The sequence below is a fragment of the Schistocerca gregaria genome, chromosome 6 (assembly GCF_023897955.1).
Source record: "Schistocerca gregaria isolate iqSchGreg1 chromosome 6, iqSchGreg1.2, whole genome shotgun sequence".
Lineage (NCBI taxonomy): Eukaryota > Metazoa > Arthropoda > Insecta > Orthoptera > Acrididae > Schistocerca > Schistocerca gregaria.
In genome coordinates, this window is record NC_064925.1 from 298,537,682 (window position 1) to 298,556,443 (window position 18,762).

Genomic DNA, 18,762 nt, shown 5'->3' on the forward strand with positions numbered 1-18,762 from the left:
GATTTTGCCTTTCAGTATTAGCCTACTCCCTCAGATATTATCTTATTTCCCCTTATTTCATCCATCTCATTCTTTCCACGATTCATGATTTTTCCCAGGTGTTTGGGTGTGTTTTTGAAAAAATTTTCAGACATAATTCTACATTATTCACATATTTTTACACTTTTTTACCACCAAGGATCCTTGCTCCTTCCATCCGCATCAATACAGAAAAGTTTCCTCATTCCTAGCCAGAACTGACTCCCACATACTGTTCCTGCCTTGTTGCTTTGCACAAGGAATTCCCCAAATGGTCATACCATCAAATTACCCACCTCCGGCTGCCACCCTTCGTTCCACAATGACCTCCACCTGTTCAATTTCCACCAAGCCTTAGCCTCAGAAGTATCAGTCCTTTCCAAAGGTCTCACCTTTTGCTCCACTCCGAATTCAATCAAGTAGAATGTTTTAAACACCTTCTCTCCTTATCCCAGTCCCTACAGTGTAATTTCACTTTTTTACCACCAACACTACTAATCAGGCTCAACCACAGACTAATGTTTAACCCTACCTGACAGTTTACTCCTCCATCAAACAGTGATATGTCCGCAAATCAACTTCCATTAACTTTCCACAATTTCTTAACCTCTAACGCTGCCTCACCATCATTCCCCAAAGCCCTCGACAAGCAAACTAACCTTACGTCCACAGAAAGAACCACAATTCACCATCTAAAACCTGATCCTGACCTTATTATCCTACCTGCTGACAAAGGCTCCACAGCTGTTGCACTGAACCACAAAGATTACCTGAGAGAAGGACTCCGCCAGCTGTCAGATTCATCCACTTATACAAACCCCGCCACACTGACCCCAATGCAGAAATCTAGACTCTCCTCAAATCCCTACGCCCATCTCAGAACCTCTTCCTGGAGTCCATCTCTCTCCTCATCCCTACCTCTCCCCATACTCTTACATTCTACATCCTTCCTAAAGTTTGTAAACCCAACCACCCATGATGCCCTAGTGTGGACGGTTACTGTGCTCTCTGAGAATCTCTGCTCTTTTAGACCTACACCTTCAGCCTATTATCAGCAATCTACCCTACTACATAGAAGATACTAACCATTTCCTCCACCAACTCTCCACAGTTCCTGTTTCTTTAAAAAACATTACCCTGCTTCTCACCTTTCCCAAACCAACAACCTCCTTCCTAATCACCATGACTAACTACATCCTCACCCACAATTACTACTTCTTTGAAGGCATTATCAACACACAAATCCAGGGTATGACTAAGGGCACCTGCATGGCACCAACTTATGCCAACCTACTTGTGGGCTATCTAGAGGAATCCTTCCTAAATACCCAGAATCCCAAACACCTTACCTGGTTGAGATTCACTGATCACAAATTCATGATCCAATCGAGGGTGAGGGACACCCTATCCACATTGCTCCAGAACCTCAACACCTTTTCCACATTTACTTCACCTGGTCCCAATCAATACAACAAGCACACTTCCTCAATGTTGCCCTCCACCCACAGCTGCCATAGAGTGCATGTGTGCGTGTTTGTTTTTGACAAATGCCTTGTTGGCCGATAGCTCATTCTCCAACAGTTTTTCTGTTGTGTTTATCTGCGTCTCAGCATCTCCGTTATATGGTGAGTAGCAACTATCCTTTTCCTAACATTGATCTAATCCACCCTGGATTTTTCCCCATTTTCTTTTCATAATATTGTTGCTCTGATACTGGATTTTCAGAGACTCCCTATAGTTCTTGAGAAGAAGACAAAGAATACTTTTCTTTTGCCAAATACTTCTGAACACCATTCCTTCTCTCTGTCCACAATTCATGGCTGGAAGCTGTCTACCTCATATTAAACTGAATATGAATCAGGCATTGTGCTGACAATATCAGAAACAGCACGACTCACGCCCGGTACTCACAGCTTTACTTCTGCCAGTACCTCATCTCCTACCTTCCAACTTTACAGAAGCTCTCCTGCGAACCTTGCAGAACTAGCACTCCTGAAAGAAAGGATATCATACCAGCGCACACTCCGCTGCAGAGTGAAAATCTCATTCTGGAAACATCCCCCAGGCTGTGGCTAAGCCATGTCTCTGTAATATCCTTTCTTTCAGGAGTGCTAGTTCTGCAAGGTTCACAGGAGAGCTTCTGTAGAGTTTGGAAGGTAGGATACGAGGTACTAGCAGAAGTAAAGCTGTGAGTACCGGGCATGAGTCATGCTTCGGTAGCTCAATTGGTAGAGCACTTGCCCGCGAAAGGCAAAGGTCCCGAGTTCGAGTCTCGGTCGGGCACACAGTTTTAATCTGCCAGTAAGTTTCATATCAGCGCACACTCCGCTGCAGAGTGAAAATCTCATTCTGGAAATATCAGAAACAGCTGATTTTCAGACGCAATATCTGACCACTCTAGCAAAATTGCTTCTGCCCTTAACATTTAAACACAACAGTGGAAAACAATTCATGAACTTTTTTCATCTTTCGGGAGTTGTTATCTGTGTATGTAGCTAATAAGCCAACTTTCGAACTTTTGGTTAGCAGACAAACATATGCTTTCTTTGTTCTAAGACAAGTGCTTATTAAGAATTGTCTTCACGTTTTTTCAGATGAGAAGATAAAATTAAATGGAGCTCGCTACTTATACTGGAAAACTTACACAGGTATGCTGATCAGCTGATGCTAACATTTTACTATGGTGTATAAGAACTTTATACTCTTTCACACGAGTAACAAAACGACATCATCATCTCCAGTCAGATCACTTTATTACTTTTTACCATCTGCAATCCATTTTGAAACAGTAAGGCTTCATCTTCAAGTGACTAACACAGTAATATAAGCTTTGTATATTCGCAAGTACATAAGGTTACCACAAGATAGTATCATCTGGTATGGCTATGATGTAACTGCTTGTAACCACACCAAATGGCACTGCATTATGGTAACCCTAAACACTTGTGAAAATATAAAATATATATTACCATGTTGTGTGCTTAAAAAGGAAGTCTTAGTGCTTTGAAATGGATCCCAGAAGGTCAACTGACAGCCAAAGCAGGTTGTGCGTATACTTGGCACCGAAAATCAATCATGGAAGTTTGCATCCAGTATATGGAACTGCTGTTCCAGAATAAATACTGAAGTTTTTACATGACCAACCAAACGCGTAATTAGGAAACCTGGTTTAAGAAATCTGGCTTTGGGAGTACCAAATGAACACAGTGATTGTGGACATTTTAAAACAGCAGTTTCAGATTTGAGTGTTTTTAACTGTGGTCACATCAGAGACCAGTAAAGGATGGACCTGAACCACCTTATTTATGACAAAGCTATGCATGCAACAGTGTGGTAGATGTTTCTGAATGATTTATGTTGTGTATTGCTTGTTGTTTTCTTTTCTTATTTTGGATGGTTAGTTGGTTTGTGGGATTGAAGGGACCAGACTACTAGGGACATCGGTCCCTTTTTCAGGAACTTGAAACAACCACAAAGAATAAGAATAAACAACGGAGATGACAAGAGATGACACAGGACAAGAAATACACAAAGACCAGAAAAAAGGAATTAAAACCCCACTGAGTGGGACAGTGGTTGGCCGACCATAGAAACAAAAGGAAAAGCCAACTACCAAGAAACGCACTAAAAACCCCAGTCTAAATTCATAGGCCAAAGGCCAGACTCAACACTAAAAAAAGAAGCACAAGCACTTATATCAAGTGATAAAAAACCCCTGCACGAATAAAATTCAAAACTAAATCTGCCATTGTAACATCATCTGATAAAAGTGCAGGAAGCGTATAGGGCAGCGCAAACATCTGCCTGAGCGGAGTTGAAAGCGGGCAGTCCAACTAGATGTAGACCACCATCAAAGCTGACCCGCAGTGACTAAGGTGGGTCCTCGCGGCGCAATAAATAGCTGTGTGTTATCGAAGTGTGGCCAATGCAGAGCCAGCAGAGGACTACAGAGTCCTTGCGAGAGACCTGCAAGGAGGAACACCACGCACCAGTAACCTCCTTGATGGACCGAAGTTTAATGGGTGAAGGAAGGGAGTGCCATTCTTCATCCCAGGTGCGAAGTACCTTCTGCCGCAAAACTCTCTTAAGGCCAATCTCCAAGGCTGGTGCATCGACAGCCTGTTTGGCTAGCGTGTCAACACGTTCATTTCCCGGGATGCCAACATGACCTGGTGTCCACACGAACACCACAGAACAGCCGCAACAGACAAGATTATGGTGGGACTCCTGGATTGCCATCACCAGACGAGAGCAAGGGAAACACTGGTCGATAACTCATAAACCGCTCAGGGAGTCACTACATATAATGAAGGACTCATCTGGGCAGGAGCAGATACACACTACGGCCCGAGAGATGGTGATCACCTCGGCAGTGAAAACACTGCAGCCAGCCGGCAATGAGTGTTGTTCATAATGATCCCCTAGAGTAAGAGCATAACCAACACCGCTTATATAAAATGAATTATGAAGGTTAGTAACATTTCACCATTTACTTACATATTTTTACACAAAAAACAAATAAGAATGCATAATATAATGTTAACACAAAATCGTCTCCCATCCAAAGCAAGTTCATTTTGCACTACTCTACATATAATTCACAACATTTTTAGGCTACACCTATAGTATACCAAAAACCTAGTGTTTTATTCGTAAGTACAAAGAATTTTGTAGGATTAATTTTTGCTAAAGTGTTTAAATCAACAGGTAGCACCATCAAATAATTTCTAGGTCTTGAGGACCTGTTACGCATGAAGTGACCCTTACACAGAGAGAGTGATCCAAAGATTTATTGGTGAAAAAATGACTAAAATCTTAGTTTCGTGACCCCAGAGCCTGTGCCATGTGTTCACTATGTCAATTAAAACAACATTCACACCTCAAACCCTACATTACTCGTGTAACTACAGTAACTTTGAACCTGGATCTCAGTAACTGAAGACACTGAAAAATGTTTCAAGGTTCCTCGAGATCTTAAATATTTTCAACATTTTACGGCCCTATCAGCAACTGTATAAACATTAATTTTAATTTTAAAAACCAACAGCCTCAGTTGCAAAGTTTACCTAGCTTTACATAGGTTTCAGTCGGGATAACCCAACCTTCTTCAGAATAGAAGTAACTATCTGTTTGTCCACAGTGGACATCGTCAAGCTAAAACTACAAATCCATGAATTATCGTCATACTGTAAAAACTTATCCGAAACCTCCTCGTCCCACTTCGCTACAAGGATGCAACAGCCACGAGTGCTGTACTGGAACTGACCGTAGCATCATGAGGACCGCCTAAGCGGACACAATACCTTGCACCTGCGCACGAACTGTATCATGGGTACTTGTTGGGACACGACTAACCTAACTCCTGACCTTGAATTTACTAGTGAAGGTATAAGGAGCAAATTCCGACAAACTGGAGATTGCACATGTAGTTCGACATTTGCTGAACATTTAGTGCAACTGGCTCATGCACCATCAACAGCAGTCTGTCCGTTCTTCCAATTGGTATCCAATGGTCACTAGTCAAGGGCTATTCGAAATACTTTACCCCTTACCTCTATGATTCAACACAACCAGACATTTGTCTCCCCCCCCCCCCCTTTCACCGCTTCGAAACAGATCGCACATGATCAAAAAAATAGATTAATATAATCTCCTCATTCAAAATAACCTGAAGACAATTTTTAACATGAGTTCATCGTAATTTTGATAATGACTGACTTAGTTCTGGTTTTAGCTACATTACACTCCAATACTGATTAAATTCACATCTGGCACCGACAATTTTATTTAAGTACAAGCTTTTATTTGTCACATTAAGAATAGCAATCCAGAAGGAAACTACATACACTTTGAGAAGAAAAAGTCACAGCTACCTTCTTCGCTGGAGTCCGACGTCCCTGGCTTTCACTAGCACGTTTGTTGGAAGATTCATTCCCATTAACATTTGTAACAACTGCAGCATTGTTCTGGTTTTCTTCATTTTCAGCATTGTTATTGATACCTAGTAGTGCTCTGACCCTATTTGATCTTACATCTATTATAGTATCTGTATAGCCAATTTCTTGAAGGTACCTGGAAGATAAAAGTAAGTATCTGCATTAATTGTTGCAGTAATGCCACATGTCCTAACAACTGGTATGAATAAGGGGGAAAATCAAATTTTCAAAATGGACACTATTTTTCAGTAATAGTTACAACAAACAGAACTCAAAATTCTCTCAACTGTCGTTTTACCAATTAACTACACAGTTAGGCACAAAGTCTAAACAATTAACATTTAAATTAATACACAAATCAATGTGATTTGGTGCTTTTGAAAAGAGCATAGCAATACAGGTAAACTGAGAAACACTGTCTGCATAGTGCCACTGTTTAACATTTTGTAACTCCTTATCACAAATGGACACAATGAAGTTGATACGCACAGCAACTCCTCAAGGAGCTGGTGCAGTCAGAATGAAGTTACAATTACAAATCTCACTGTTCATTTAATAGGATTATAGTGGGGGAGGTGTGCAAGGAATATTTTAATCTACAGTAGCACTGCTGTTTCATATTTCAGTCAATAGAATCCTGTTTTTTAATAAATACAGTTTACAGTGCACAATGTGCTCTATAAAAGAAGCCAAAATTTAGGTCGCAAAAATAAAGAAAACAAAAGGGAAAAAAACAGTTACTTGAAGTAACTAAGGAGTTAAACTAACATTTCATAGCAATGTTAAATAAACAACTACTTTTGCTCATACGGAACAAGCAGTTCACACACAAAATCCAGAAAGTTATTTGAATAACTATGCCGATAGAAACAATTTTTCATCAAGTTGATTTTATCATGTTAACAGAATCTTCCGTTGGTTCTTGGTAGAACAACATTATAATAAATGAAAAGCACCAGTTTGCTTTTGCTCCACAGTATTACTTTCATTGTGTTACCCAGTTTTTGGCTTACAAGACATGTTACTTCTCTGCCAATGTTGTTTGCAAACATTGTAGCTTCTTTGGTGACAATACTCAGTAAATATCTGCAGAAGGCCTTGGAAGCTGCAAACCAATTAAAACAATAAAAGTAATACTGTGGAACAAAAGCAAACTGGTGCTTTTCATTTATTAAGCTCATTTTACATTAGCAACTCTCTTCTGAAACAATACTTGCTACTTACTCATGTGACAAATTAGTCACAAACCAAGTCATAAATTTATCAGTGACTTCAATTATCGGTATTAAGAAGACGTAGGAATGGCGGAGTCTCTTCAATCTTATTCTCTTTATTCATTCGGTGATCCGCTCCCCAATCAGAAACGTGGTTGTGGTGATCCGGTGCAACGGAACCCTCATGTGAGTCTTCATCATCATTTGTTGATAAACTTATTCCAGTAAATTTATGATCAAACACTAGCGACTCCAGGTTGGAATGTAAACAACAAAGGTGACATTACATTGCAGACAGGCACAGTTAAAAAGACGCTTACACATTAACTTTTGGCCACAGCCTTAGAAAGACGAAAACGCGCGCGCGCGCGTACACACACACGCGCGCGTACACACACACACACACACACACGCGCGCGCGCGTACACACACACACACACACACACACGCGCGCGCGCGTACACACACACACACACACACACACACACACACACACACACACACGCGCGCGCGCGCGTACACACACACACACACACACACACACACGCGCGCGCGCGTACACACACACACACACACACACGCGCGCGCGCGTACACACACACACACACACACGCGCGCGCGCGCGTACACACACACACACACGCGCGCGCGCGCGCGCGTACACACACACGCGCGCGCGCGCGCGCGCGCGCGCGCGCGTACACACACACACGCGCGCGCGCGCGTACACACACACACACACGCGCGCGCGCGTACACACACACGCGCGCGCGCGCGCGCGCGTACACACACACACACGCGCGCGCGCGCGCGCGTACACACACACACACGCGCGCGCGCGCGTACACACACACACACGCGCGCGCGCGCGTACACACACACACACACGCGCGCGCGCGTACACACACACACACACGCGCGCGCGCGCGCGCGTACACACACACACACGCGCGCGCGCGCGCGTACACACACACACACACGCGCGCGCGCGCGCGCGTACACACACACACACGCGCGCGCGCGCGTACACACACACACACGCGCGCGCGCGTACACACACACACACGCGCGCGCGCGTACACACACACACACGCGCGCGCGCGTACACACACACACACGCGCGCGCGCGCGCGCGCGCGCGCGTACACACACACACACACGCGCGCGCGCGCGCGCGCGTGTACACACACACACACACGCGCGCGCGCGCGTGCGTACACACACACACACACGCGCGCGCGCGTACACACACGCGCGCGCGCGTGTGTATGCGCGCGCGTACACACACACACACACACACACACACACACACACACACACACACACACAGGTCCGACGTCCGAGCTGCTGGAGATGATGGCCATGTAGGCACAAGATGTGCTTGCTTTGTGTGTGTGTGTGTGTGTGTGTGTGTGTGTGTGTGTGTGTGTGTTATCCCCGTCCTTTAAAACAAATACTAACAAAGAGATAGAGGGGCTGGCCAGTACTTCCCTCAGCTCAGTACAGCCGATAGATACACAAAAAACAACCAAAAATTTACGTTCCTAGCTTTCGGAATAAATGTTCCTTCATCAGGGAGGAGAGAGGGGAAAGAAAGGGAAGAAGGGAAAGTGGATTTAGTTACTCACAACCCAGGTTATGAAGCAACAGGGAAAGGAAAACAGGGAGGGTAGCAAGCATGGAGGCATGGCTGTCAAAGGGAAGACAAAGATATTCTACTATAAGTACTGTGCCAGCTTCGAACCAAAGAGGATGTATACAGAAGTAAAAAGGTATATAGTATAAAGATGTAGAATGAAAAGATGCATGAATTCCTCTTTAGCCATTCATGTATCTTTCCATCCAACATCCATACCTTCCACACTGCCCTCCAATACTAAATTTGTGATCCCTTGATGCCTCAAAACATGTCCTACCAACCGATCCCTTCTTCTAGTAAAGTTGTGCCACAAACTTCTCTTCTCCCCAATCCTATTCAATACCTCATTAGTTACGTGATCTATCCACCTTATCTTAAGTATTCTTCTGTAGCACCACATTTTGAAAGCTTCTATTCTATTCTTGTCCAAACTAGTTATCGTCCATGTTTCACTTCCATACATGGCTACACTCCAAACAAATACTTTCAGAAATGACTTCCTGATACATAAATCTATATTCGATGTTAACAAATTTCTCTTCCGCAGAAACGCTTTCCTTGCCATTGCCAGTCTACATTTTATATCCACTCTACTTCGACCATCATCAGTTATTTTACTTCCTAAATAGCAAAACTCCTTCACTACTTTAAGTGTCTCATTTCCTAATCTAATTCCCTCAGCATCACCCGATTTAATATGGCTACATTCCATTATCCTCGTTTTGGTTTTGTTGATGTTCATCTTATATCCTCCTTTCAAGACACTGTGCATTCCGTTTAACTGCTCTTCCAAGTCCTTTGCCGTCTCTGACAGAATTACAATGTCATCGGCGAAGCTCAAAGTTTTTACTTCTTCTCCATGAATTTTAATACCTACTGAAAATTTTTCTTTTGTTTCCTTTACTGCTTGCTCAATATACAGATTGAATAACATCGGGGAGAGGCTACAACCCTGTCTCACTCCCTTCCCAACTGCTGCTTCCCTTTCATGCCCCTCGACTCTTATGACTGCCATCTGGTTTCTGTACAAATTGTAAATAGCCTTTCGCTACCTGTATTTTACCGCTGCCACCTTTAGAATTTGAAAAGAGTATTCCAGTCAAAATTGTCAAAAGCTTTCTTTAAGTCTACAAATGCTAGAAATGTAGGTTTGCCTTTCCTTAATCTTTCTTCTAAGATAAATCGTAAGGTCAGAATTGCCTCACGTGTTCAAACATTTCTACAGAATCCAAACTGATCTTCCCCAAGTTCGGCTTGTTCGGCTTCTACCAGTTATTCCATTTGTTTGTAAAGAATTCGCGTTAGTATTTTGCAGTTGTAACTTATGAAACTGATTGTTCGGTAATTTTCACATCTGTCAAAACCTGCTTTCTTTGGAACTGGAATAATTATATTCTTCTTGAAGTCTGAGGGTATTTCGTCTGTCTCCTACATCTTGCTCTCCATATGGTAGAGTTTTGTCATGACTGGCCCTCTCAAGGCCGTCAGTAGTTCTAATGGAATGTAGTCTACTCCGGGGGCCTTGTTTCGACTCAGGTCTTTCAGTGCTCTGTCAAACTCTTCACGCAGTATCGAATCTCCCATTTCATCTTCATCTACATCCTCTTCCATTTCCATAATATTGTCCTCAAGTACATCGCCCTTGTATAAACCTTCTATATACTCCTTCCACCTTTCTGCCTTCCCTTCTTTGCTTAGAACTGGGTTGCCATCTGAGCTCTTGATATTCATACACGTGGTTCTCTTCTCTCCAAAGGTCTCTCTAATTTTCCTGTAGGCAGTATCTATCTTATCCCTAGTGAGATAACCCTCTACATCCTTACATTTGTCCTCTAACCATCCCTACTTAGCCATTTTGCACTTCCTGTTGACCTCATTTTTGAGACGTTTGTATTCCTTTTTGCCTGCTTCATTTACTGCATATTTATATTTTCTCCATTCATCAATTAAATTCAATATTTCTTCTGTTACCCAAGGATTTCTAGCAGCCCTCGTCTTTGTACCTACTTTATCCTCTGCTGCCTTCACTACTACATCCCTCAGAGCTACCCATTCTTCTTCTACTGTATTTCTTTCCCATATTCCTGTCAATTGTTCCCTTATGCTCTCCCTGAAACTCTGTACAACCTCTGGTTCTTTCAGTTTATCCAGGTCCTATCTCCTTAATTTCCCACATTTTTGCAGTTTCTTCAGTTTTAATCTACAGGTCATAACCAATAGATTGTGGTCAGAGTGCACATCTGCCCCTGGAAATGTCTTACAACTTAAAACCTGGTTCCTAAATCTCTGTCTTACCATTATATAATCTATCTGATACCTTTTAGTACCTCGAGGGTTCTTCCATGTATACAACCTTCTTTCATGATTCTTAAACCAAGTGTTAGCTATGATTAAGTTGTGCTCTGTGCAAAATTCTACTAGGCGGCTTCCTCTTTCATTTCTTAGCCCCAATCCATATTCACCTACTATGTTTCCTTCCCTTCCTTTTCCTACACTCGAATTCCAGTCACCCATTACTATTAAATTTTCGTCTCCCTTCACTATCTGAATAATTTCTTTTATCTCGTCATACATTTCATCAGTCTCTTCATCATCTGAGGAGCTAGTTGGCAAATAAACTTTTACTACTGTAGTAGGTGTGGGCTTCGTATCTATCTTGGCCACAATAATGCGTTCACTATGCTGTCTGTAGTAGCTTACCCGCATTCCTATATTCCTATTCATTATTAAACCTACTCCTGCATTACCCCTATTTGATTTTGTGTTTATAACCCTGAAGTCACCTGACCAGAAGTCTTGTTCCTCCTGCCACCGAACTTCACTAAGAAACAGGTGGAAACCTATAACTCTTTTGTATCAGTTGTGAACAAATAGTTGCCACTTTAAGTTCCAACCCTCGTACATTTCAAATTTGATCTTAAGTTAACCCTTACAATCACAGTCGACTAATAGTATGAGACCAGGAAAAAAATAATTTAAAAAATTAATTGAACAATGGAAAGTCTAGAATGGATAACAATATGAAAATGATGGACTGCTACACACCATGCTAAAGAAGCACTTATCTGCAAACACACACAACGAAAAGATTATTGCCTGCCTGCAGGCTGCATTTGTGTCTGACGTATGATGGTGAATGGTGGGGGGAGGGAGAAGGTTAGCAGTGCTGCTATGAAAGTGAGCAGGGGTGTGGTGGGGGCAGCACAGGGTTGCTATGTGGACGGTCTGGAAGATGTCCTGATGGAGAGGGGAAAGGAAGAGAAGAGACAGAAGGGGGAAAACTGAAAAAACTTAGTAGGTGGGCTACTGGACTAGAAAGTGTGGGTAGTGCTGCAGTGGGAGCTTTCAGCACAGCTGCCTGACTCTTGTAAAGGTGGAAGGGCATGAAAGGGAAGCCTTGGCTGAGAAGGGAATAACAGAGTTGTAACTTATCCCCAATGTTATTCTATCTGTAATCTGGAATGTAGACAAATTAAGTCAGGTGATGCTGAGGGAATTAGATTAGGAAATGAGACGCTAAAAGTAGTAGATGATTTTGCTATTTGGAGAGCAAAATATCTGGTGATGGCCAAAGTAAAGAGCATATGAAATTTAGACTGACAATGCAAGAAAAGTGTTTCTGAAGAAGAGAAATTTGTAAACCTGGAATATAGATTTGTGTTAGGAAGTCCTTTCTTAAGGTATTTGTCTCTAGTGTAGCCACGTATGGGAGTGAGACAAGGACGATTAGCAGTCTGGACAAAAACAGAACAGGAGCTTTCAAAATGTGGTACAACAGAAGTACACTGAAGATTAGATGGGTAGACCACTTAAATAATGAAGAGGTACTGAACAGAACTGGGAAGACAAGAAGTCTGTGGCACAACTTGACCAAAAAAGGATCGCTTGATAAGGCACGTTCTGAGATATCAAGGAATCACCAATTTAGTATTGGAGGGAAGTGGGGGAGTAAAAAATGTGAAGGGAAACCAAGACATGAGTACAGGAAGCAGATTCATAAGGATGTAGGTTGCAGTAGTTATTCAACGATGAAGAGGCTTGCACAGGATAGAGTAGCATGGGCTTGCGAAAGTTACCTATGTAGTTCTCTAAGGCTCAATCATGGGTGCACTACTGTTTCTCAAATGTACACGACCTTCCATCGCATACACAACAAGCAGAATTAGTACTCTGCCATGTATGACATTGTTCCAATTAATCCATACAGACAAAAAAAGAAATAGTAAACTATGTATAATTGACTTGTTTTCTATGAACATTCTGACTCAGTTCAAAAAAACATTCAGTTAGGGTGCAAGTCTCGAGTTCGGACAGTGGCATACTTACATGTTTCATGCAGGAATATTGTCAGTGCCTGCCATGAGGCATGATAGGAATTAAACAATATGTGTCAGCTGTTTGTCCTATGCAACTAATGAGAGAACAGCAGGTAAACATATTGCAATTAAATATCACATACATTAATGTACCGCAACGTCAGAAGTTGTAATACTTTCCGAAAGAAAAAGTGAAACACTGCTGTTAATAAGGGTTATACATTTAATTATTCTCTCTCCGACTCACTGCTACTTAAACTGTGCTAGCAGCTGGTAACCAAGAGACAAACTAGTAATCCACGATACACTCAGAGGGGGGTGGGGGAATGAAAATTTTTTGATGATCAAGACCATACATTTAATTGCTCATCTAGCTGGCAGCCACTTAAACTGTGCTTTTAGCCTCAAAATTAATCAATTTCATAATTTGTAACATACTCAGAAAAAAAACAATGAAATACCTATGACAATGAATATTATTAAAATAACTCCTGCTTGTTTCATAATGCAACCTACCCACAACTTTAATTTGTGACGTTTGGAAAAAATTATTCATCACAACGTAGGTAATTAATGTAACTGCTTGATGTTTCTTTAGCAGCAAATTAAGATGTGCTACTAGCTCCCTACCTAAGTACAGCTTGCTACTATCTAACAAGGTTTAAAAAAAATTGTGATAATGAACATTAATGTAAGTAATTCTCCTTGTTTATTAGCAGTAAGCTATGCAACCTGCATTACTAGCTCCCAAACTCAGCAGACTGTCAGTCTGTCACCTGTTCAGTGGGGAAAAAAGAACTGAAATAGTTTTGAAGAGAAATATTAAGTTTCTGTGAATCAAACCGTCACATCCCTTGCGTAGACCTCACAATAAGCTGCAGGTCACACAGTCGCTAGGTTTTTTTTATGTTACACATTCACAAGTAGTGTCACAGTCCAACATAATGTAGACCTCGGGCCAAGCTACAGATCAGTGTTGCCACAAGAAGGTTTTTCAGCTATCAGATGTGTTGGCTTCACTAACTCACAAGTAAATGTTCACACCAAACTTAACAACCTAAGTGACAATCCGGAAAAAAAAAAAAAAAAAAAAATATAGCCAAATATTTGTGGCAACCAAAAATACTCACAGCAATGAAGAGGAAGCAAAATTAAATTTACAAATTTCATTCACTTGCATTATACACCAATCAGGCAGCCCACAAAAATGTATGATTTCCATTTTGTTTGCTCCACACTTATACAAAGCGTCACCTGTCAAAAAACGTCTTTCACCATCTTGTGCCATGAAGGGACCATCCAATTGCAGCCACCGTGCCTTCTGTACTATCCGTATGGGTATCTGTTGCCACATCCTTGAAAGTCTGCATCTATAGCAATACTCCACAAGCCACCTGGCTTCTGTGTGGCGAAGGATACTTTTGATACCACTAACTGATGTCTTCGTCCCCCCCCCCCTAATGGCATGTGAGAAGAATGACTGTTGGTAACCAACCCTCTGTATTAGCTGTAATTTCTTGAATTTTTTCAGTGTGGCCATTTCACAGAGTATATGTGGGAGGCAGTAATATGTTGTATGGATCTTCACAGAAAGCATTGTCTCAAAATTTCAATTTTAAACCTCTCCGTGATGCACAAAGCCTCCCTTGTAATGGCTGCCACTGGAGCTTGTTGAGAATCTCTGTAATGTAGACTAAATTATCCTATGAAAAACACGTTGTTCTTCATTGGATCACAACAATATGCTTGAAAAACCCTGTCTCTGGAACATTTATAGCAGAAACACAGTCCAATATTACTGTTGTCTCTGACAAAATACTCTCTTTAACAATTTTCAGGAGCTTTCAAATGCTTTGGCACAATGCTAAAAAACATTTGGTTGTGCCTCTTTGTACACCCCCAAAAAGCCGATCTTCCACCACAACAACAACAACAACAACAACAACAACAACAACAACAACAACAACAACAACAACTACTACTACTACTACTACTACTACAAAATTCATCGCTCTCAACAATTAGCCCTTCACCACGAAGTTTCTTGTCCCACTTCACACATACTTCCACATAAATTGCTCTACAAAACTGTCTCCAATCGATGACAATAAGCTTGGCCGAGTCAACTTCTCGTCACATACATTTTGATTTACACTAAAACCAACAAATACGTCCATGTAGGATGGTAATAATTTTCAATCTGCTTCCAGAAATATCATGAATGCCTTCACATAGAAAACTTCGAAAATTGACAGCTTTTGCTACACTTCAAGAAGATTCGATCCAAAGAAACCTTTGACTCTTTCCGTCCCGTTTCTCCTCCTCATCTGATACACTTTCATTCCTTGTCAATTAATCCACGAGATATGCTCCACTGAATGCCATCACCATGCAGAACTAAATCACTTCATCACTCCTCTTTGTAAAATATCCTGTCATAATCATATAAAAATCTCACCGAATACACGCACTATATTGATGAGTAAAGTGGACAGCACACAGTTTGGAACTCTTAGAACTTAGTTCACCCTAATTTGCACTTAGAATCAAAGTAAATGAGAGAGAGAGAGAGAGAGAGAGAGAGAGAGAGAGAGAGAGAGAGAGAGAGAGATCGATCAGTAAGTTGACATTCTGCATATTTTCATTCAAAAATGTCTTATGACATAATGATTTGCAGTAGCTCATCTTTAACAAAGAAGGGTTTCATTGCTCAAAAGTGTATTGTAAGAATAATATATGGTGCTCACCCACGAACATTTTGTAGCCATCTGTTTAAAGAGTTAGGCATTTTGACTATTGTTTCATAGCATATGATTTACATAATTGCAGTATCAGAACAAAAATGGGATTCGTTACTCCACATTAGGACTCTAGCACAAAATGAGGTGAACAATGTTGCAACCAAAAATTTTGATCACTTAACCAATGATATAAAATGTCTGACAGACAGCAAAGTAAAATTTGAAAACAAACTGAGAAAGTTGCTTCTTGAGAACTCCCTGTATTCTATAGAAGAATTTCTGTTATTGCAAAGGGTAAAAGATAGTCTATAGGAATTACTAACTCTCATCTGTATATATATCAGAAGCAAAAAAACTTAAATGCTCAGTATGTAGCCATATTTATCTGTGATATGAGTGTAAAACACTCACTCCGCATCCTTACAAGGTACTTAACAAATGATACACAGAACATGAAATGAACTTACACCTCCACCATCCAGCAGCACAGCTTCAGGAAGTTTATGCCTCTAAATGCAAAGATTTTTAGTCGCTTCACCACGACATATTGATATCAGTTGAAACAAAATTTACTGTTACTAGTCACAATGTTGACAACACACTGAATTTATATCTGCCTACGTAAAGATGATCTTTAGAAGATGGCACCCACTGAAAAGTACAGTGACACAGTGCTCATAAGAAGGCAAAAGTTAAATAGTGCATTATGTGAATAGTGTCACAAACAGGTTATAAAGGGAATTCTGTGTGTGAAATGCAACATGTGGCTGCATGAAAGGTGTGCAAAAAATGCACCTAAAACTTATTAGCAACGATAGTCACTGGTCGTGCCTTGGCTGTTTGCAGGACGAAAACAAAACTAGATTCTACAGCAAATTCACAGGAAAAAAATTAATAACATGCTTTGTAGCAACATTGACACTTTAAAATCAGAATTATCATCACAAAGGCAAGAACACTGACCTGGAAAGCGGGATTTACTTTAAAAAAAAAACAGTAGTCAAAAGACTGAATTAACCTCAAAAACGAGTGTAATGATACAGTTACTGGCTCAAACAACAAGGCTGCTGGACTTAAGGAAGAAATTCGTACAGAAGTCTCAAGAACCGAAAATAAATAGAAGTAGACAAGCATAACTTACAGTGAAAAGAATTCAATACGTCTCAATAATTACGGAGTGAAAAAAATGAATTCCTTGTTATATCTGATTCTCTGCTGAAAAATTTTGTGGTACCGAATTCCACAATAAATGTTCATCCAGGAATCGGGACCCCACCAGTTGAAGAAACACATTAGCAACATACATAGCTTGCAGGATGATTCAGCAGAGGCACCTCCAAATAACTACAAAGGAGTCTTCATCCAAGTATGTACAAAGTCTATTAGAAACAGCACTGAAGATGAAATGGTAAGTGAAACACGAAATTCAATTCTATCTGCCAGTAACCTCTACAAAACGTCTAGAATCATGGTGAGTTGTGGCTGTTGATATACTTTCCGGGATGTGAGGTCATGGTCCAAGAACTTTTTCTGCTCCTTACGTTTCGTCCAGGACTGCGCTGGACTTCCCCAGAGGCGCTGCTCCGCTGACTCTTGCCGACTGACTGGTCGGGTGTCTGAGAGCGACTTATATATTGTGAGAAAGGGGGGCGTGGTTCAGGTGACATGTGATGAGCAGTGATAATCCATAGCAAAGATAAGGTTGACTATCGATTACCACCTTGTCAAGATAAAAATTGTTAGAATTTTGTAGAGCCACTGTCCATATATCGCTGAGTTTCATAGCCTCCTCTTTCCTATTAAAATTATCGAGATGTTTATAAATTTCAATAGCTTCTCTGTACAGGCATGGATAGTAATTTAACATTGTAGATAAAACTTCAGTATCCGAAAACTTCACTTGGGGGTTTCTTGGTTGAAGAGCATGCAAGAGTCAGCGGAGCAGCGCCTCAGAGGAAGTCCAGCGCAGTCCTGAACGAAACGTAAGGAGCAGGAAAAGTTCTTGGACCACGACCTCACATTCCGGAAAGTATATCAACAGCCATGTCACCCGGTCGTGAAAGCCCTCATTCTACAATGGTGAGTTGTATTATCTACAGCAGATCTGTCAGTGTTTGATATACTGAGAGAATACACCACAATTTAAACAAGAATTGTAATTATCTAGGAGCTGTGTTCATAAACCCAAGTAAATGCTAAAGCAATAAAAGTTTGGGTGAAGACAATCTACATTTAAATAGGTTACCATCCAAAATATTTAGTAAAATGTTTACAGATACATGTAAAATTCTGTAAAATAGCGAACACTTAAATGATGGGTATGAGAAACAGTATTTGGTAATGAAAACAGCAAAACAAACTTGTTCCCAAGAAAGCGTATGTTTGAGACCATTATGTACAATAGAATGTCCCTACATAATGACTTTTCAAACAAAACTCACAAAGCGAACAAATTACAAATTATTCTGTCTGAACGTAGGAATATCAATGTTATTTGCCTCAATGCACATTGGCTTATACCTGACCATATTAAAGTTCTTAATAAAATAGAAAATTTTGAATTAGCCAACAGCCTTTGTAGACTAGAGAAATCACATTGAGGCTCTTGCATACTTACTCATTCTGATATAAAATATTAAATAAGGAATGATTTTAATCATTTAAATGAACAGTGTACATATAAAAGCTGCTGTACAGACTTGAGGGACCTAAATGATTATGTAGTTTCTATTTACAGAGTACTAGAGAAAGCTACAATTGAACCTTTTCTGGTGAAATTTCATTGCCTGCTTGAAAAATTCAGTAAAGAAAAAAGAAAATAATAGCTGCCAACTTCTATACTGATATCACAGTTGAAAGCAACAATGTGTCCAAATTCACAGACTTAATAAAAAACTT

General features: G+C 40.8%; 1 protein-coding gene across 4 annotated transcripts in view; it reads right to left on the reverse strand.

Moving 5' to 3' along the window:
* LOC126279136 (striatin-3) overlaps window positions 1–18,762 on the reverse strand; it is an 89,217-nt gene that overhangs the window by 65,046 nt on the left and 5,409 nt on the right. For 2 of the 4 annotated variants that reach the window (XM_049979640.1, XM_049979641.1), the window contains exon 4: window positions 5,892–6,090. In XM_049979640.1, coding sequence (XP_049835597.1) covers window positions 5,892–6,090 — 199 coding nt within the window. Of the gene's footprint in view, window positions 1–5,864; window positions 6,091–18,762 lie in introns of all 4 variants that reach the window. The other 2 variants (XM_049979639.1, XM_049979638.1) reach the window with 1 other exon arrangement.